The sequence below is a fragment of the Micropterus dolomieu genome, linkage group LG02 (assembly GCF_021292245.1).
Source record: "Micropterus dolomieu isolate WLL.071019.BEF.003 ecotype Adirondacks linkage group LG02, ASM2129224v1, whole genome shotgun sequence".
NCBI classification, from domain to species: Eukaryota; Metazoa; Chordata; class Actinopteri; order Centrarchiformes; family Centrarchidae; genus Micropterus; species Micropterus dolomieu.
The window spans coordinates 16,234,962-16,255,985 of record NC_060151.1 but is presented as its reverse complement, the minus strand read 5'-3'; the positions used below and the strand labels follow the sequence as shown (position 1 = coordinate 16,255,985).

At 42.1% G+C, this 21,024-nt stretch overlaps 3 protein-coding genes across 7 annotated transcripts; all 3 read left to right on the top strand.

Annotated features, from left to right (window-relative positions):
- The first annotated feature begins 634 nt into the window (after nucleotides 1–634).
- LOC123966395 (zinc finger protein 70-like) lies at nucleotides 635–4,530 on the top strand. The gene is made up of 2 exons (XM_046042565.1): nucleotides 635–906; nucleotides 1,251–4,530. The coding sequence occupies exons 1-2, from the start codon at nucleotides 723–725 to the stop codon at nucleotides 2,453–2,455; spliced, it is 1,389 nt and encodes a 462-aa protein (XP_045898521.1). The 5' UTR covers nucleotides 635–722; the 3' UTR covers nucleotides 2,456–4,530.
- Nucleotides 4,531–5,104: 574 nt separating this feature from the next.
- Nucleotides 5,105–6,988, top strand: LOC123966405 (zinc finger protein with KRAB and SCAN domains 8-like). 5 transcript variants are annotated; one of them, XM_046042596.1, is made up of 2 exons: nucleotides 5,105–5,340; nucleotides 5,514–6,988. In XM_046042596.1, the coding sequence occupies exons 1-2, from the start codon at nucleotides 5,175–5,177 to the stop codon at nucleotides 6,458–6,460; spliced, it is 1,113 nt and encodes a 370-aa protein (XP_045898552.1). In that variant the 5' UTR covers nucleotides 5,105–5,174; the 3' UTR covers nucleotides 6,461–6,988. The 5 variants fall into 5 exon arrangements, with proteins under 5 accessions (XP_045898552.1, XP_045898541.1, XP_045898548.1 ...); XM_046042585.1 differs by having other exon boundaries at nucleotides 5,493–6,988; XM_046042592.1 differs by having other exon boundaries at nucleotides 5,105–5,346.
- A 2,597-nt stretch (nucleotides 6,989–9,585) lies between these two features.
- LOC123963047 (testis-expressed protein 2-like) lies at nucleotides 9,586–20,874 on the top strand. The gene is made up of 12 exons (XM_046039572.1): nucleotides 9,586–9,713; nucleotides 13,073–14,404; nucleotides 15,699–15,899; nucleotides 16,329–16,608; nucleotides 16,791–16,978; nucleotides 17,552–17,752; nucleotides 18,391–18,490; nucleotides 18,926–19,058; nucleotides 19,170–19,307; nucleotides 19,699–19,908; nucleotides 19,997–20,117; nucleotides 20,211–20,874. The coding sequence occupies exons 2-12, from the start codon at nucleotides 13,208–13,210 to the stop codon at nucleotides 20,355–20,357; spliced, it is 2,916 nt and encodes a 971-aa protein (XP_045895528.1). The 5' UTR covers nucleotides 9,586–9,713; nucleotides 13,073–13,207; the 3' UTR covers nucleotides 20,358–20,874.
- The last annotated feature ends 150 nt before the right edge of the window (nucleotides 20,875–21,024 follow it).

Here is a 21,024-nt window from a genome sequence, read left to right as displayed (position 1 = left end):
AACCCAATTCTGATTCTGATTTTAACAGGACATTATACGTCAAATAATTGCATTGTTATTTATGTTATTAATTAATTAATAGGGTAAATAAAATGATTACATTTACCAATTCATAAATACATTTTGGTATGCCATATTCTAATTATTAAACAATGATTGCATTGTGAAATTGAAGTGCAAAATTAATATTAGTGAAGTATTGTCAATTTTACTTTTTCTTATTCAATTTATTTCTGTGCCTATCAGAGTCGATCTCACAATTCATTCGTTTGCTGTTTTAACAGTTTCCATTTCACTTTAATTTAAAGACAGGATAAAGTACAAGTTAGAGGAACTGTTCTGATGCACTTGTTCAAAGTACCTTCTCAACCAACGTTAATTATTCTCTTGCACTTTTAGATGCAAAAATACAACAACAAAAAAGCAGTTTGTGTTGTATTATTGTTAACTTGCACTACCAGTGATAAGAATTGTGCTACAGTCCTAGTTTTAGTTTAATTCTGTTTTAAATTACTTAAATTAGTTTAATGTCGTTTATGTGTCTGCAATGTCCTCCCCCCCATCTCTATATGTAATAGGCGTTTTTATTCTGAACGATTCAAACCGGAAGTAATATTGTGGCTGCTAACGGCTCACAGGCTGTGAATATTTAGCTGAGTTTATCCTCTTTGCTATCCAGCTTCTAACGTTGATGTGTAGGTGCCGTAACTCTCTCCTGAGACATGAACACCACAATGTTTCAGCTGAGGTCGTTTGTCCATCAGCGGCTGTACACAGCGGCAGAGGAGATCCTCGGAGAGGTGGAGAAAACCATTAAGTTAGCTTTGTACGAAGCCGAAGTTAGTCGATCTAAAGAGGAGGTTGAAAGTCTGCGACACCAGCTAGAGCTTCTCCGAAAGAAACCAGGTTCGGGACTCCGGTTAAATGTGTTGTTTCGTAGGGTTTTGGTCTCGCAATGCCAGACCAACCTCAATATATAGGCGCATACGTTAGTGGTAGCTGAAGAAGTAGCTATAGATGTTGCGCCGTGCTTGTTGACGTATACGTACAAGCACTGCTGCAGCTGTAGTAGAAATATTTTAATACAGCACAGCTTTGAAGCAGCGTTAGCAACACTTTGCAGAAACCCCCAGAAGGAGAGAATCCCCATACAAATTTCAGTTTTTCCATATGGTCTGTATCTTTCAGACGTACTTGAAAAGGAAACATTGCAGGCTGTTGGGTAACTTTTACTCTTATCTCTTTTGCAGCTGAAGAGCCTTCACTGACTAGCAACACAGTGGAACATGGAGATGAGTGTGATGCCCTGTTGCTGCCGGAGAAATCAGGACCCTCAACACCAGAAGAGTCTAACTCAAGTGTGAGCGCTGAGGTCCCAGGACCCTCTCAACCCAGCACAGGTCTGGACAATAATAACTGGAACTACTGCTTGGTTGAGACGGACTTCAAGATGTCCGAAATAAAAGAAGAGCAGGTGGAACTTGGGGGTGACAGTCAAACTCAGATTTTCTTTCCGTCTCCCGAAATGGTGAAAAGCGAGCGAGATCAGCCAGGGACACAAGTGTCACATGAAATGCAGCCAGTTTCTTCAGACTGCTCTACAGCTCAGAGTGATGACGACGACAACAATGACAGCGATGAGGAGTTGGTGTACAGCAATGGAGAACATACCAAAATTATGAAACAGACAGGAAAGATATTGCAAGTACAAAGTGGCAGTATTAATAAGGAGTGTCAGACAGCATTGCCTCATGACAAATGTTCTGTTAAAAATGAAAAGGGCCGCAGTTTTTGCCATTTGTGCGGCAAGGGATTTCAGTACATCGGCTCTTTGATGAAGCACATAAAAACCCATGAGAACAAAAGTGATTGCACTGTTTGTGGGATGATGCACCAGTCCACAGAGGAGTTAGTAACACACCTGAAAGGTTATCACAACAAAACATATTTTTGTGACGTTTGTGGCAAGACTTTTGCCAATAACCGTTGTCTCCGGCTGCATGAAAGAATACACACAGGCATAAAAGAGTTCATGTGTCAAGAATGTGGCAAAACATTTTACAGAAGAGAGCATCTGATTGTACACGTGAGGACCCACTCTGGGGAGAAACCGTATCACTGTGACATTTGCGGGAAAGCATTTAGTCAGAGCCAGAACCTTACAATTCATAAAAGAAGTCATTCGGGGGAGAGACCATATCATTGTGGCCTGTGTGGAAAACTTTTTAACACTAGCAGTCACCTCAAAACACACATGAGATACCATTCAGGAGAGAAACCGTACCCTTGTGATATTTGTGGTAAATGCTTTCGCCAAAGTGGACAGATGACTAGACATAGGACCACACATACAGGAGAGAGGCCCTATGCTTGCCATGTTTGTGGTATGAGATACAGGTTTGCACCTAATCTTAAGGTGCACCTGCAGACTCATGAAAAGGCAGCCGCTGAGTGAAAACCATTACATTAACCAGACAAGACTATCTTGGAGCTGGTGCATGAGTTGGACAAGACAGGTTTACATGCATGGCATAACTCACCTGTTGGCCATTCTTGAGTTTATCTACAACTTATATGTACCAAATTTACTGCCAGCCATTTAACGAAAGCATAACATAACTTGTTGTTGTGATTTAGTACATGTCAGGTAGCTACTGGCGTCAGTACACGCTGAGGTACTTGAGTCATCTCACCGGGAACATTTAGGCCCAATCCCATCTCCATCCTAAAGCCTAAGCCTTGAACCTGAACACATTAGTCGAAGTCACCTGGTAAGTGTTAGAGGCTGTAAGGGAACAAAACGGTATAATGGGACAGCACCGCACTTTTCAACATATCATATTACCTTTACTACACGAAAACAGTTGTGGCTTTGGGACTTTTTAGCTGACCTTTTTTACTTCACGGCCGAGACAATGAAGGGGCCGATCCACGATCTTGCCGAGTACATTGATAATTTGAAAATGACCTTTGGACAAGAGGTCATTTTCAAATAATCAGTTTACTTGTTCAAAACGACATACACAAAAAATCTTCTTTTTTCTTCTAGTTGTTCCTTCCATGTTTGTTTAGATTATTTTTTTTTTAACGCCGGCTTGCCTTGGTAACCCTGTGTTTAACGTCACAACGCTATGAACTGTGGGTAATTCCTTCAGGCAACGGAAAGTGAACGCGCCTCAGAGTCCGTGAGTAAGGAGATTGGGATTTAGCCAGTCACCTTTTTCTATCTGCAGATTGAAGTTGCCAGGCAGTACTGTCAAGGAAATTTGCTGAGGTTATTACGTTTCATGAACCAATTAGAATCATAAAGTTGTAAGTTGTCCCACATTTAAGGCCCTGGATACCCACACAGGTGTTAACTGGTCAGAGACGTTTGCTGTCGTTGATCAGACCTCTGTTTAGGAATCACAGCTAAATTGTCCGTTTTAACGAGTTTAACAAAACTAAATGACTTCACGAATTGACCCTGCTTTTTTCACTTATTGCAGAGTTCAATCTGATTGGGAAATTGCAAGGCCAGTTTGAGAGGGGTTGGGATTGACCTCTTATTCAGCAGCTATTGATAACTGCACAGTGAAATAATACAAGCAGTTAAGGAGGGCCGCTGCTTAGCTAATATATATAATATACAACTTTGTGGACTGCTGCTGTTAGCCCGCTATTTTGACGAACTCCGGTCTGACTGCACCATGTGTGGGTGTACAGGGCTGACAGGCGCAACAAAACTAACGCGAGAGTCACACAGGTTCTACTCCAACTGGACTGAACACTCAAACACAGTGATGAGGTTGGGTCTGATCAAACAGTTCTTGAGATTTAACTGAAATTAACAATCTTAAGAGATTCATTATTAACCGAACATCCGAGTTCAGTTATATTGAAAATTGCCTTATAGGGCACTACATGTTATCTGTATTATGTGTGACCACGGAGTAACTTTTTTACATTTAATTCGACAGACCCTTTTAGCCAAAGTACTTTACATGTTTTATACTTCCACACATTGGGAGAGATTTGGTGTCTGCCTGCTCAAAAACTCAACATATGGATAAGGGGAGCGATGCAGACAACGAGTAAAGAGTAAGCCAAATGACAGAACATCACTGTCCACCTGTATCGGTCCATCTTTAGATTAAATGTGACATAACTGATGACCCAGCAGCAGTACTCATCGTAAGTGTTGACACAACATTGGATACCCATCTGTGACAATGTGAATGTTCAGCTGTGATATATTTTTATAAGTGAGATTAATTTTGAATAACAGTTGGAGGAGCGCCTTTTATTTGTTATTTATGTATGTTCATAAATCCCTTCAGGTTTCTGTTTACATGACTTAGACTGCTGGAATATGTTGGCATTTATCAAAACGGTTAACTAATTCCTGTTCGTAAAACCAGTTTCACTTTGAGCACCACCTCTGTAGCTCTTGTTTTTCACATTTTATGTATGTATTTTTGTACATTGTTCTGTGTAATGTCTTCTTATGGTGAAATCAGATTTCCACACATAAAGTTTAATATACTGTTATGTCACATTACTGTAGTCTGTTTACCCTTTCTAAATATCTAATGTTCAGCATCAAGTGATGTACTACTAGTAGCCTACTAGGCTATACATCTGTTATTACAAGGCTGGAGCTAGCAAGATGCTATAACATTGTGTAGATATGGTAGGCCTATTATGTGGATTTTCCTCACCGATATTAAGGCAGAATAATTGAAACACAATTTTAAAAATCAGAATTTAAAATAAGCAGATAGAAATGACATTTTATGATAAATTAGCTAAACCCCCCAAAAAGAGAACAATTATTTTTTTCCCCCCATGAGGCCGTGGACAGGTTTTTTTTGGCTAAGGCTCTTTGGAAATGTTAGTATGAAGATATGTGCATTCTCAATATAATAGGTTTTTTGCCTTTAATATGATTAATGATGAGGTGTTGACATTCTACTAACCTGTAAATATACAGAACACATAGATTAATGGACAGAAACCCCCAGAAACACGTTACATGTTCCACAAACAGTGAAAGAAACGCAGAGTGAATCTCCTTTGGGGTCGTCACGTGACTGAAGGTTTGCTTCCGTTGTAATCTCCACACTGCGCATGGCTGTTTGAGTCCTCTTCTATTCAATCTCTTACCACCATTTCTGTCCACTGAGGACAACACAATGTTTCAGCTTAGGATGTTTGTCCACCAGCGGCTGTACGCAGCGGCAGAGGAGATCCTCGGAGAGGTGGAGAAAACCATAACGTCAGTTTTCTACGAAGCCGGTGTCGTTCAGCGACCGAAAGAAGGGCTCGGCGACAGGAGTCAAAAGCTGCACCAGATTTCAGGTTTGGGTAATAATAATATAATAATAATAATAATAAAATAAATAATAATAATAATAATAATATTCTATTGATCAATTGATGGATTAATTCACTAATTGTTTTAGCTATAATCCAAAGTAGCCTATTAAGTAACTTCTCCTTTGTAGCTACAGATGCTCCACTTACCAATGCAGGTGTGACTGGAGAGGAAGTGCTGCAGGAGACCTCAACACAACCCCTGAAACAAGAGGAGTCTAACCTGAGTACGACTGAGGTCCCGGGCACCTCACAAACCACTGCAGATACAGAAAACGGTGACGGGAACTGCTGCTATGTTCAGATTGACTTCAAGATAAAAGGGGAGCAGGAGGAACTTGGGGGTGACGGTCAAACACAGGAGATTGTTTTGCCTTCTTCAGAAATTGTGAAAAGTGAGCAAGATCAGTCAGACCCACAAGTGTTTTGTGAATTCCAGCCTGTTTCGTCAGACTGCTCTGCAGCGCAGAGTGGGGGCGATGGCAGTGATGAGGAGTGGGTGCAGAGCAAAGGAGCACAGGTGAAGGCAAAGAGACAAACATTTTTGCGAAGACAAAATGGCCGCATGAAGCAGGGGGGTCAAGAGGTATTACCTGATGGAGATTCATCTGCTGAAAGTGAAAAGGGCCGCAGTGTTTGTCCTATATGTGGAAAGGGTTTCCAGTACATCCGCTCCTTCATGAAGCACATAAAAACACATAAGAGGATTGAATCTATGAAGGAGCTTCTTAATAATTTGCAAAGGGCTCACAACAGGCGACTTGTTTGCGATGTGTGTGGCAAGATGTTTAGCAGCCCCCGTGGTCTACAGATACATTCAAGACTACACACAGGAATGAAAGACTTTAAATGTCAAGACTGTGAGAAAACCTTTAACCAGAAAGTGCACCTGATTGTGCACATGAGGACACATACGGGAGAGAGGCCGTACCGGTGTGGGTCATGTGGGACACAGTTTTACACCAGTGGCCACCTCAAGAAACACATAAAACGTTTTTCGGGAGAAAAACCCTACTCCTGTGACATTTGTGATAAACGTTTTTGCCATAGGGGACAGTGGATACAGCATAATAACACTGTACACACAGCAGGGAGCATGGAGTAACTTCTACATGTATTTTAGATAAAACAGCTTAAAATGCACCCTTGATAACTTTGATTTGATTTGATTGTGCCATTTTCTTCAAACACCAGCTTTGAGAGTATTACTCTTGCTGTTCACAGTCACAAAACGAAGTCAAGAACAAACCTCTGCCAGACCAGCATAACATCAGATAAGAGTTTAACCAGCCCTGTGTAGGAAAAACAACGGCAGAGAGAAAAAGACTTACTGCTGTTTGACTTCCCGGTGAGCTAGTGGAACCCGTTGCCTCAGGTTTTCAGTGATGCCAGAGGCTATAGGAGCGGACGGCTGGTTCAGGCAGAGTGACTCATTTGTCTCATTTGTTATATGTACATTATATGTAAATAACTCTCCTTGTCCTCAGGCCCTTCCTCTCCACACCAAAACACTGAAAGTTGAAAGTGAAGTGACAGCATAAAAAAACTGACCTGATCTAAAAATTGTCATTGAAAAACACATCAGAATGCAAAATGTATAAAAATAAAACAAAATAATTTTTGATGTCTTTTATTTGTTAGTGAAACCTTTTTCAATGCCAATGCTTGTTTCAGACTGAGCCAGTACAGCTTATATCCAATGCAGATTTTTCAGTACCATTGTTCTCTTTTTCAATTCCAGCTTGGTTTTCAATTTCAATTTTATTTTCAACACCAAAATTTTATCTGACTGCCACATAACTAGTCATCATAACTGATGTTTTCTGTGGCTCTTAAAAAATAACCCTGATCATGTCTAACGAAAGATGCTTTTGAGTTGCATTATGGGAATTGTACAATCTGGTGTTTTTGGAGCTTGACCCTGCTTTTTTGATTTTTGTTTTTTTTAAATTGGCCTTTCTTTCCCCACTTTATGGAAGTGCAGTGCTAAATTGCTAACACTGGCTTTTTGGTCTCACTTTTAACTGAGTGCTAATTTTTAACTGTTGAAGATCAGGTTATCTGTTGATCAGAGTATGCACAGATAATATTCAATAAAATCTCCAGATACATTGAAATACTATACAGTAATATGACAGACAGAAATGCTGCCCTGAATACTATAGCAGGCCGTTATAATATTTATTCCTTAAAACTTAGTCGCTATTTAAAAGCTTATTTACTGAAAGTACTTATTTGTCACTAGTAACTAGTAACTATAACCATTTTACTAGTAACAATTGATTAGATACTAGTTCTTAATTTAGTATTCCATTAGTTACTAGGGATTAATAACGCATTTTTGCCATTGAAATCTAGGGGCTCTGCACCTCTTCATTAGTTACTAGTAACTAATTGAAAAGTTATCATTAACCACTTCCATTTTACTAGTCCCTATTATTTAGCTACTAGTGCTTATTTTGTAGTTACCAGGAACTATTCTACTTTTACTAGTAAGAATAAAAATGTTTATACTGCCTGAGGGAAATGAGTTGCAATTTTCACAGCCTGGCAAAATGTCTAAAGTGTAATGCATTTCCCCCCCATGACTTCTGAGATATGATAAACATTTTCAGCATTTTCAACCTGTTTGCCAAGTTCACCGTCATTTATGAATTTAGCCTCTTAACAAAGCATTTAAGGATTTACAGACACAGAAAAACCTGCCAAGATAACTAAACACCTAAAGTAATTTCATAATCTCATTACACATTTTATCAGCAAGTATAATCACACTGTGGCCTATGTAAAAAGCCTCTTTTTTGCAATCTGTGGATGCTTACCTTAATTAGGAGTTAGTTCCTTCTCCTCCAGATGATTGAATCACCCAGGTGCTCTGTAAGAACAAAAGTTTCTTATTATGCCAAACTGCATAACAAGAAACATTTCTTGGTATGCAGTTTGGCCAACAGGAGGCAGCACACACCAAATGTATTGTGTATGAGTTGGACTGATGCCCACTCCTGCCAGTAACATTAGCTTTACATCATTAAAATCATGTATGTAATAACTATTATGCACCTGTTCTGTTGGCCAACACGTCTTTCCACTAAAGCTCCAGTTACTAATGTAAAGTGAATACAGTGGAAATTATCTGTGTGTGTGTGTGTGTGTGTGTGTGTGTGTGTGTGTGTGTGTGTGTGTGTGTGTGTGTGAGGACTAATACTAAAGAAATTAGGCGAAAAATATTCAACTTGAATAATCTTAAAAATATTTGATAATAAAAACATATCAAATATTAGCAACTATCATGCACACATCACTTCAGTCACCACCATCCTGCTGTATTTTAGCATCAACTTGCTTGTAACAGCAACTTTTGTTATGCTACTGGAAATCCAAGTGTAGAAATCTTTCCACAAAAATTTGGTGCAGCCGGCAGTTAGGCCTAAATGTCAGGTCATACAAGGTCAGTTTATTATTATCTCCCTGTGAGTGTCTGGGGCTGCTCCCTGCTGCTCTGATGGCTGAAATGAGCAGGAAGCAACAATATTATCCGTGCACATGCTAAAAATCCAGCTGTTGTCTTCCCTTTCCTCAACTCTCTCTCTCACCCTAAATGTATTCCTTTCATTCATCACCAAAATCACATATATGTTCCATGTCTAAACAAAAATTAAGTCCCAACATTATGAAGATCAACTAAGAAATAATAGAAAATAACAATAAAATCCCATTTGCACATATAGGTCTACAGATCTCAGAATAACCCACGATAAAAGGGATTCTGGCTTTTAAATAAGAGGCTTTTCAGCGGTAGCTCGTTTGAATTTTCCAGGTCGTGCAATTACATAAGTCTGCCTACAGGACTGCGGTGTCAGAGGGGGAGAGTTGAGCTCAGACTGTGTTTTGACTCTGAGCGCAGAGAGGAGAGGGAGGAACGTTGCTCTGTCAACTGTTGACCTCTCTCGAGTCTAATCTGGATTAGAGCTCCGTCCAGTCTGCAGCCTGGACTCCAGTAATCACATTATTCTGTATTGATGCCTCCTGGAGCAGAGAGAATAAGCGATGTCCAAGGGGGGCAACATCACTGACGCATTTATCTTATAGCTGATCTGTTTATTTGGATTTAATCTTTTTTACAGGAGTTCGGACGATTTTTCTACCAAGATCTGCTACAATCTGAGTAAAGTTGACTGAGTAGTTCCTCCCTGCTGTCGGTGGATGGTGCGCATCCCCGTGTGCAGCACACCGCATTCTGCAGCATCCAGACTGGTCTGCAGCCTGCACTGGAAGCACATTTCTGCACCGATGCCCTCTTTACTATGGACCTCTCTCAGCCTCCGCCACTGATACAAGGCCAAATGTGCCAGATTCAGGTAGGCAAACTCCTGTTTTTGCCTCAATCTGAGCAGTAGGCTAGCTATAGCCTAACACTTGGGAAATTTCCTACAGGCGAGGACAGAAACAGCAAAGACAGTCAGTGGTGTATTTGGCATCTCTTTATCCAAAATTTCAATAACTCCAGGGTGGAAAGTTTAAAGAGACTCATTTGAATGTCTGAGTGATGGTTTGACTCACACTATCCATAAACCTCTTTTAGCCCTGGAGATATTGTGTTAATGAGATGAAGTACAGCACCATGTGATATCCAGACAAACACAAAGTCCTGTGCCAAATGTGTTGGAATCAGGGTCAAATGGTCGTTTGAGGACTGGATTAAGCACAGGAATGCCTTTTAATAAACACCCTGCTTCTGTGTAGACAAAACTGTGATGCCATGCTGCATAGACACGAAGTTCTTCTTAATGCGAAAACAAATAAGTCTGTTTTAATTTTTTTATTCCGTTGTCGTCCTCTAAACAGGATTTAGAGGCCTAAAGGAGGACAGACTGGGAGAGACATGATTTGGCCAGATTTCAATCCCAATCCCGATGTCAGGGATTGGTTTTGTGATGGTCACTGAGTTTCTTCTTAGCTCTTTTTATCCATTTTAGGGGGCCCACTACTGCTTTTTCATACTCTTGAATCTTCCAACATAACCAAATACACAGGATTGTCCATTTGATTAAAACGACAATAGTTTGCATGTTAGAGGACGGTGGCCTTGTCTTGAGACTTATTAACTTTCCCTTTAATTATAGACCCCAAATACCATCAGTCATTAAAAATGTCTGGCAGCCAGCAATACCATGTCCACACTCAAAAATGTCAGACTCCTTTAACGTAATTAACTTTCCCTCGACACTGAATAGTCTGGAGTCACTTTGGACAACCACAAACATCCATTTACTTTCCTTTGACATGTAAAAAAAATAGTTTTCTACTCATACACATGTGTGTTGTATCAAAAAAGATGTGACTCATGATGAACAGTGGATTAATTGACAGAAAATTATTCTGCAACTATTGTGACAATCTATTAATTGTTTCAGCCGTGTTTTTCATAAAAAATGTGCGGATTTACTGTTTTTCTTTGTATTATATTATTGGAAACTGAATTTCTTTGGTTTCATATTCTTGGGTTGAACAAACAAGACATTTAGAGACGTCACCTTTGGTCCAGAGAGATTGTTGATGGCTATTCTCTCGCTATTTAAAATATTCAGCAAACCAGCAGACAATGAAAATAATTTTTAGTTGCAAATTTAACGTGTTTTTGCCAGTACATTTCAATTGGAACAGATTGCAGCTCTGTTTGAGACAGTTTCTCCTCCACTTGCCCACTACAGTGTTTATTACCAAACCAACTGGGGCACCAAACATTCTTACTTTCCTTATTAATTATAATTATAAAATAGCAAAATCTGCTTTACTTTCTACTTGCAAGGGCCAAACCAAAAACTGGGGTTTCAGGCTTCAGTCCTCTTGATGGGTTTTCTTCCTTCTTGCTCCTGCAGAAGTTCATCCACAGTCCTGACTAGAAGGCTGCCAATTCTCTGCTAACTTCATTTTCCACAGAGCAGCAAAGGTTTTCCTCTCCCTGTCAGCAAGAACTGATCCAAACTGACTCCGAAGTAGAAATTGATTAGGGCAATGCAGGGCTGTCTTGGGCGACTTAAGCACTGGCAGAGCAGCACTTTTAGTTAATTAGATTTGACTCACAGCCCAGCAGGTTGGTGCTATAATTAATATCTAAACAGTGTGCAGAGAAGGTAAGAGATAAGGTGATGCAAGGAACATGGCAACAAATTATTATATGTAGCCTTGAAAATTGGTTTCATCCAGGTCAGGGCTAGAAAGGAATAACCAATCATTGCTTGTTCACTTATTAGCTTCTCTGGGGCTGATAAGCACTTGATTTACAGTATATGTATATACAGTATAGTCAGTTTTCTTATGCTGCACTTACATACAGGCACTTTGTTTGTATTGCTCATAAAGCCAGCTTGTGACTTGACACGACACTGCATTATGTCTGTGTGAGGCTAACAGCAGTTAACGGCTTTATCTGAAAATGTATCTGGAATTGAAAGACACACTGATCGCCAATTCATCTGATTTCATTTTATGTCCCAAGTGTTACTTAATTTCCTGTTGTAAAAGCCTCTTAAATATGGAGGATTATAGTTAATCCACTCTCAGCCTGGATCACACCGTAGCTGTTGCCTCTCAGCGAGTTTGGCTGTGATACACCGCCTGCCATGATACATGATTGTCACATGTAAACAAGCTGTAAAGGGCTTAATGTAGATCCACACTCTCTCAAAGCCCCGATTTCCCAAGGGAGTGTCTAATTTTTGAGCTTGGTTGGACTTGGTGGTTTAAAAAAAGCAGCTTGTTTTCCCAAGTATGACATGAAGATGCTTAAGCCCAACTAGCTCTTAGTTCAGTAAGAACTGAGAATGTAATAAAAAGCCATGGTGTAAATCTTGGTTATATAAACACAGATGGAGTTAAAGAGAGTGTGCATGAGTGGTTCTACAAGCATTGATGCATTCGTTTGGCTCAGATGTTCTCCACGTGTTCACTCTTCTCATCCACGCAAGCAGATGCCTTCACAGAGGAAGTTGTTTTCTCCTGTGTTTTACTTCAATCAAACTTCAGGCAGAAATGAGTTGAGAATTGAGCTTGCAACTGTTGCTGTTTTGAATCCCTGAACCGTCTGGCAGAATCTGATCAGTGGATATAAACAAGTTAACCGACTTTAACATGGAGGCACGGTAAAATAAGAGAGGAAAACTGCATACAAATATTTAAAATGATGCCAGAGGAAGATCAGTATTGTACTGGACATCTTTCAGTGCTCCTTGGCTAAGACAAATGTGTCAATTAGGCACAAACAAGGCTAAATGATTAGATCACTCTCTCTAATGTGGGATTAGCTGTGACTGTGGGATTAAAAAGTCTCTGCGCTTATGATTCCTTATAATGATTTCAGAAACAAAGCACTCATCCAGCCCTACCTTATCTTAGTCTTTAAATGAAATAACAGCGCACACACACAGAGTGAAACACACAACGTTCCCTGAATCACTGCAGGCGATCAGTAAAAAGGACAAAAGAGAAAGTACAGAGGAGATTAGAGAGCAATGTTGAGAGGGGAGAGGAAATTGGAAAAGCACTGGAGAGGACGGAAATAGGAAAAAGGTCAGAGCAGCATATTAACAAGTAGCAGAGAGGCTTAATTTTAAATGTTATGCCATCATTAAAGGTCATGCTGTTGCTAAGGGTTTGTTGAAGCTGTTCAAATAACCACATTTTAATATACTTTGCTTTTTTCTCACCAAATTTTCAGCATCCAACATGATGGGCTACAAGCTACCTGAGGAGGATGTTACAAGTAGTGCTAGCGCCATGGTCCATGTGTTTAGGGACTACTGCTCTGTTTGGTTGACAACATTCTCACTGTAGCTCCTGGTTGACGACTGGCATGGAGGAGAGCAAGCTCATCTTCAGCCTGGATCGCCACGATGAAGGTCCAACCGTGGCCTTTTCCAGAGATAAACCACAAGCCAGGGAGGGTCCGTCTAACGTCAGCCTGGGGATGGATTTGGACCTGAGCCAAGGCTACCGCTCCCAGTCCCCCTTCCTGCCCCACTCCCCCTCATCCCCGTGCTCTTTATCTGACCTATCAGCAACATCAGCAGGCCTGCTTGTCACCACCAACCTGGTCAAATCCTCCTCCACAGACCTGGACCCAAGCGAGAGCAGCTCCCTGCGAGGCAAGCCTCTCCTTAGCCTGGTCAAGTCGCTGAGCACAGAGATTTCCCGCCGGGTTGAGCCAGAGGTCAACCTCTCCAAGTCAGACTCTAAGCTGCATTTGCATCCATGGAAGCAGCTTACTCACCAAAAAATCCTAGAGGCCAAGCCTGAAGTAGGAGGACTTAATGAAGATGACGACTGGGTATCACCTCCCTCCATGGGCAGCATGCCTCTCTCTGAACCCCGGGGCAGCTCGCTGATAGCGGAGCTGGAGGACACACGTAGGAAGTTCTCTGAGGCCATGCAAGATCCACTGAGCATGCTGAGTAAAATCATGGGGGACGAAAGCTCTGGCAGCCCCAAGCAGGGCAGGGCTGGTGCTGGAGACTCACCAGCCTCCCAAGGCAGCTGTGGCAGTGAAGATATAGACCTTAAGTGCCGAAGGAGAGCTGATGATGAGCACAGAAGTGTGTGTGACATGCCTCTGAGAAGACTCCAACAGGGCTCCTTAATAAAATCCTCTGTCTCCCCAGAACGCCACACCAACACAAGAGATAGTCATTTCGAAATCCGCACTTATGGAGATATGATTCAGGTGGTGGAGCTCCAGAATGAATCCAGTGGGACACATCATAGAACTTCCACCCAGTCTCGAGTCACAGTGCCAGGTTCATCACTGCCACTTCACTGGCTCTTCCCTGTGGGTCTTCTAGCTTATGGTTTCTTTGTGTTGCCCCTGCCCTCCTATGTGACAGGTCTGTCTGTGGGGGTTGCATGTGGCTTTGTGTTGGGCCTGGTTGTGGTGTTCATGTTTGCCCCACAACGTTCATCTGCTAGAAGCAACAAGGACTCTCGTTTGAGCAAATCCAGACCCCTGAACATGGACCGACTGGATGGAAAGCTCACAGATCCAGAAATCCTAGAGGTAATAAATGAGTAAAATACAGCATATAAACAAAGAGAGACGTAAGCATGAAAGTGACATGGTGACATTTCATCTATTTCTCCCTCTACTCTTACCCAACCTTCACTCCCATTTCTTCGTAGTAAATTACAAATGTAAGTGTAGCAGAGAGCAAGAGGTCCAGTACTGATTTATGTCTGACTTAGGGCGTGAGTGAAGTTGTCTAACATTTTCTCTGTCAGTTCAAAAACCGTGCGAATTCACTGCTACATGGCTTTACTGCTTATGTATGTCTGTACCATTTGTTGGGACAGGTCTCTAAGCTATTCGCTAGTTTAAAAAATATTTAAATTCTTCTTTAATTAAAAGCAAAAAAAACCTACACATATCTACCAATCAACATGTTGGCTCTCACGCTGAGTTAGGCCATGCTAGCAGCGTTGGTTTTACCACAATTTGTTTATGGCCAAATACCCACAAAACTCACATAGTTTTTTGGGACATTCCTATCAGCCTCTGCTGTACTTTGTGCTCGCTAAAGCAAGATAGTGATGATGGTAAACATTATACGTGCTAAACATCAGCATGTTAGCATGCCGACATTAGCATTTAGCTCAAAGCACTGCTGTACAGCTTCACACGGCTTTAGCGCCATCGCTGTTGACTCTTAGTCTTGCTCAGAGAAACTTCAGCAGCTGCTCCTACGTACTTTCTGTTTTACCAATTTGGCTATATGGAAATGAGGTCCAAGCTCTGATTTTTGTTTTGCAGGATGAGAGATCAAAACAGCAAGGAATTGGATGGCACTAAAGATAGTGCTGTCAGTGATGCTTAATGGATTAGTTTTGATGTAATTGCTGTATTAAAAAACTGCTATGAGGCACAGCAGGTTCAGCATCTAAAAGCAGGTTATTTTGATAATAGCTTTCTCAAAGCACTTCTTGACAGCTCTGCTGAGAGGGTGGGGGCTGGATTCCTCAAAAAATGCAGATTTAACTGGTTCAAATAAGGTGATGTGTATAGGGATAGAGGAGTTACTAACAGGAGGCTGGAGGCTATTTCAAAGACTCTCCATGGTGTTAAATGAGACCGATCTATTCTGCTGTGTCTCACGTTTCCCCTCCTGCTGAGCTGTCGCAGTTCGCACCACTCATGGTGAATGTCATTTGCCTGAGTAGAGTGTTGCTGCATATTTTCTGTGATATTAACTCTTAGTCAGTTAAATGCACCTAACCCAACTTGGCAGGAAAATGTGAATGAATTTGTGATTGATGTACTGCTACTTACATATAACGCCCTCATAATTTTCTTCCAGGGCTGGATGAATAAGACACACAGCTACGACCCTGAAACTTTCCACCCCTCCATCACACACTCTGTCTATGCCACGCTGGAGGGCAGCCGGCTGCGCCTGGCATATCCACGTGCCAACGTTCCCCGCTGGGCAGGGTTTGACGAGACGGCCCACGAGGCTGTGTTTTTGCGGTCACACACTTACCAGCTGGCTAACTCTAAGGTCAGTGCATTTGCGGGGGGGAAAAAATTCTCATCTGTGGGTCCCAGGGAACAGGCATGTCCCCCAGAGGGGAGCAAAAGAGAGAGGCATGGTGACCTCTTGCCTGAACTCTCATCTCTCCTCACCCACATTGTCATCTAACACAGAGGTGAAAGAACCGAAGGATTGCGAGTGAAGTGATGATGTTCTTAATAAACTTGACCCGTCTACTGTCACATTCAGATATTGAGGCATGCTACAGTAGCTTGCAACAGGGTGATAGAATAACACACAGCCTAATCAATGTCGGGAGTGCTTTGACAATGGTTAAACTGTCAACACCGTTTCTGCATGCCAACATCTCTTGTAGAAAGAAAATATTGATTACTTTATATTAGAAGAAAATTACACTTTTGCTTTATCTTTCCTCTCTGTTCATTTTTATCCCAGGTGTCTCTGCTGCCACCTGGTCTGGCTCGCAAGAGGGTATGGAACAAGAAATACCCCATTTGCATCACGCTGGCTGAGGGGGAGGTAGGAGAGGAGAGCGTGGTTGAAGGGCAAGAGGAGGAAGAACGGGCAGAGAGACACACTGTGCTGGATCACCAGCTTCCTGTTACCCTGTACCTGTTTGGCCGCACAGGAAGAGAGAAGGAGGAGTGGTTCCAGCACTTCCTGTCTGCCTCTCGGGCTGGAACCAAGAGCAGTGTGAGCGGGGAGGAGAATACAGGTAAGAAGGTGTTCTGATTTGTGGTGATATGGATTGGGGTGATACAATATGAAGACTGGAAACATTACCTTCTTGTTTTAAACACAGTGCAGGACAGATTCATGCAGAATTTGACTATTTCATATCATTCCTTGAGGTATATTTACCAGCTCCTTCATGTCTGTCTTTTCTCTGTCAATCAGAAATACCATGTGGTGGAGACTCTGTTAAAGAAAGCACAGAGGAGCTGCACGACTTGCTGGGAGCTACAAAAACAAGAACGCTATTGGAGTACAGCACCTACATGACTCAACTGATTGGCTCACAGAGTTGCAATCTCACCATCAGCCCCTGCCACAGTGACAGGGGAAGCCCTGCAACACACAAGAAGGTCAATGAGCAACACTTTTATTTAGCTTTTAGATCTAGTATTGGAACTAGCATCACTTTTTACAGCATCCGCTTCCGTCATGAGCAGATGCCAGAACTTTGTCTCTGCTCTACTTAACCATCTGCATGTTTTAACTCCCATTGATCAGAGCTGGTCAATATTAACTACCGTTCCATTGTTCGGCCCTACACTCAGACCAGCCTTTTCTAGGATGCTGGCTTAGCCAAACACATACTTGCTGGCGAGACCAAATGTCAATGTGAAGAAAATCAGGTGTCACCTGGCTGGAAGGAGATTAATAGGAACTGACAGAGCTGCTAATCCTTGTTTGGGTGATTTGGGATTGGCACCCCACATAGAGACAATCTGTTCTCATGTTTAGGAGGAGGAGGTAGATGTAGAGTTAGGATGAGAGTAAGCATAAATGGGGCTTGAGGATAGATTAGCATAGGAATGATAAACATTTGTATCCTGTACCTTGGTTCTATCAGGTCATATAACCTCTGGGAAAATGCTTGTGCAAACATACTGTATGTGTCTTCCAATGACCTATTCCTCTGTTAATCCCTGCAGATTCACAATGAAGAGCATGGATCTGGAGGTCCTGCAGGAGCTGAACCCAGTGCGGGTTCAGGTGCAGAGGGATGCTCTGCAGAGGGCCAGCCCACCTGGGTAAACTCCCTGGTGGGAAGGATCTTCTGGGACTTTCTTCGGGAGAAGTACTGGAGCGATCAGGTGGCACACAAGATCCAGAAGAAACTCAGCAAGATAAAGGTGAGGGAGGATGAGGATGGTGAGTTATTTTTCAAGGGTAGTCAGAAACTGAAGTCCTTGGTTGACAAAATGATTTCCATATTCACATTCATCTGCATATTCACACCATATTCAACAGCATCATCAGTGTCATACTGATTAATGACATGGCTAGGCAACAGTGAGTACTGTAGGGCAGAGCTCCACAAACTTGATGACATGACCTGAATATCAGTGCTGGTTTGCACACAAGGTAAAAAGATGTGACATTGGTCACATCAACGCTGCAGCTCTCTTTCCTGTGTGTGTGTTTGAGAGTCTGCTGATAAGGCACTCCCTCTGGTTCCAAAGGCAGAAGGTGGGGAGTGAGTAGAGGAGCATCTCATTTCTCATTCCTTGCTCTCCTCCTTGACACACACCATCCTTTTTACTCCACTATGTTGTTCCTCTTTCCTTTACACACACACACACACACACACACACACACACACATACACACTGCAGGTTTTCCCTGCACACTCATTTGTTTGAGGTAATTAGCTACCACTGTGGAGCCTCTGTGTTGTTTTCCATGGATTTAATTTGGAAATTTGTGTGTATGACATGAACTCTGCATGTTAACTAATTATTAAAGGTGTTTGGTGTCTGTCTCATTATAGTTGCCATACTTCATGAATGAGCTGACTCTGGCGGATCTGAACATGGGCACTTGTCTACCTCAATTCCTCAGCACCTCCAAACCTACACTGGACTGCAGAGGTACAATTTATGTGTATTTACACCTGTATATGTTGCATTGGCCGAGTACTCATTGATATACGCTCTTGCTCTTTTGGTTATTAGCCAAGCAAGTAGTGTGGCTCTAGGGATGTGGGTCTGTCTGTCTTTTGGCCTAACACTTTGGTCCAGACTGAATTATCTCAACAACTATTGGATGGTTCTGCAATAAAATCACTTATCCTGTGAAATATCTTAACATGTACTCGATGGATTGGCACAGAATTTTGTACAGACATGGTTTCTGGATGAGCTATATTCTCTATTGGTCTAATGTCCCTTCTGCAACAACACTGTTCCAGGCCAGATATAGAAGAGGTGTTGGCTCAGTCTCCAAACCAAACTCAGGATTTAGATCAAAGCTTTTTTGAACTGAAGCATAACCTGCTACCTTCCCTCCCCCTCTTTATCCCCAAGGCCTATGGCTGGAGCTGGAGCTGATGTACACAGGCTGCCTTCAGATGACCCTGGAGACTAAGATGAACCTGTGTAAGCTGGGTAAAGATGGCGAGGACGAGGTTCACAGCATTCCAGAGACACAGCAAGTGGGGTGAGGCCCCTCTCAGTTTCATATTCGTCGATAGATAAAGAGAGAGGATGTTTGAGGAGAAATGGGACGTCTAAGCTCTGTAGTTTGTATGACCACTGATGTGTTTTTCAGCTCTAAGCCCAGGCTGTGTATACTGGCGGACAGTGATGAAGAGTCATCCAGCGCAGGCTCGTCTGATGAAGAGGAAGCCACCCTCTCTGAGCCGCAGGCATCTCTGGGAGATAAGACCACAGTGGTTGCAGCTGAAGGGTAACAGCAATAGTGCATATTAGTGCAGCGAACACTAATATATGTAACTAATAATGGTGTTAAATGCAAACAATGGCAGGAGATGCACAGGCTGACGTTTTGGCCTTAACAAATGCCATAATCGTTGGAGTGCGTTAAGGTCATTACGTCTACCTGTGCTTATCCTGCTACGGCTGAAAAAGGGTTTTGAATCTGATTAATTTGGGAGCAATAAAAAATCTAATAGTAAGTTTTTGAACTTCCGAAGTATGTAAACCGAAGGCAGTCACTTTACTCCCAGTTTAGACAGTTCACAGTATACTGTTTAGTGAAATAGCATGTCCCAATCCCAGTCATTTTCAGATTCACAATCCTACACTGCATTTGTGCCCTCTTCCATATCCTCCCTCAGGCACACTGGTGGCAGCACGAGTAGGAAGATCTTGAGATTTGTGGACAAGATAGCGAAGTCCAAGTACTTCCAGAAAGCCACAGAGAACGAGTACATCAGGAAGAAGATAGCTGAGGTGTCCAACATGCCTCTGATGCTCAGCGTTGAGGTCCTGGAGCTCTCTGGCACTCTGGCCATCAACATCCCACCTCCCCCTACTGACAGGATATGGTACTGAGTTTCTCTCTGTCATTTCATACCACAAAGTCAAAGTTCTTCTTTTTCACAAAGCATTTTCCCCCCGTTCTGGCCCCGTCAGGTACAGTTTCCGTGTGCCTCCCAGGTTAGACCTTCATGTGCGCCCCACACTCGGGGAGAGGGAGGTCACCTTAACTCATGTCACTGAGTGGATCGAGAAAAAACTGCAGTGTGAGTTCCAGGTCAGTTAAGCTGTGAAGAATTTTCCATATTGTTAAAGACGGTGATACCTAACCTATCATTTCACTAATTAAATGTCAACAATATCTCAACAGAAAGTGTTTGTCATGCCCAATATGGACGATCTATATCTGCCCCTGATGACATCTGGTCTGGATAAACCACCAACCTCCCACCAATCCTCAATGCATTCCTCATCCCACCAGTCCTCCATGGAGTCCCAGGAGTGCATGTCAGAGTAGTGCCCCTTTGAGGCCACAGATGAGATTATTCTGATGCAACACAGCCATTGTGCAGCTATTGCTGTGAATCTCTATGGATCTATAAGGCTGCTGTAGCTAGGTACCGACTTGGTGTTTATCCTGAATGTGTTTGCTGTAACCAAAGCAGGATTGATGCCTCCTGAAGCACGCTACGCACGGCAGTGACCTCGGGACTGTGAGAATGGTGCTACAGGGCCCCCTACTGTGAAGATAACTGAACTGTACCAGACACCAGTGAAAACAGAGTACACAACTTTTTTTATTTAATGCTAACACACAAAAATAAATAAAAAATGCAAGACTGAAAAACTGGATGTGCTTACAGCACGTCAAAACAAGATGTTGTTCATGACCACTGTTTAAAAAGAATGCAAACTGAACAAACTATCCATCCATCCATTTTCTAATGCACTGATCCTGTTAAGGGTTGTGAGGTTGAACACTAGAGACTGAAAAGACATGGATGATAATCTGATGATTATGTTTAATCAAGCTAATGTGGTGCATGTAATTTCTGAACAGTTTTAATTAATATGCTCATGGATTTATCAATGAATAAAAACCTGTTCAAAACTTTAAATCTATGTTCATTGTTTAACTTAAACTGCATACAAATAGTATATGTAACACCAGCCTAAATTAGCAA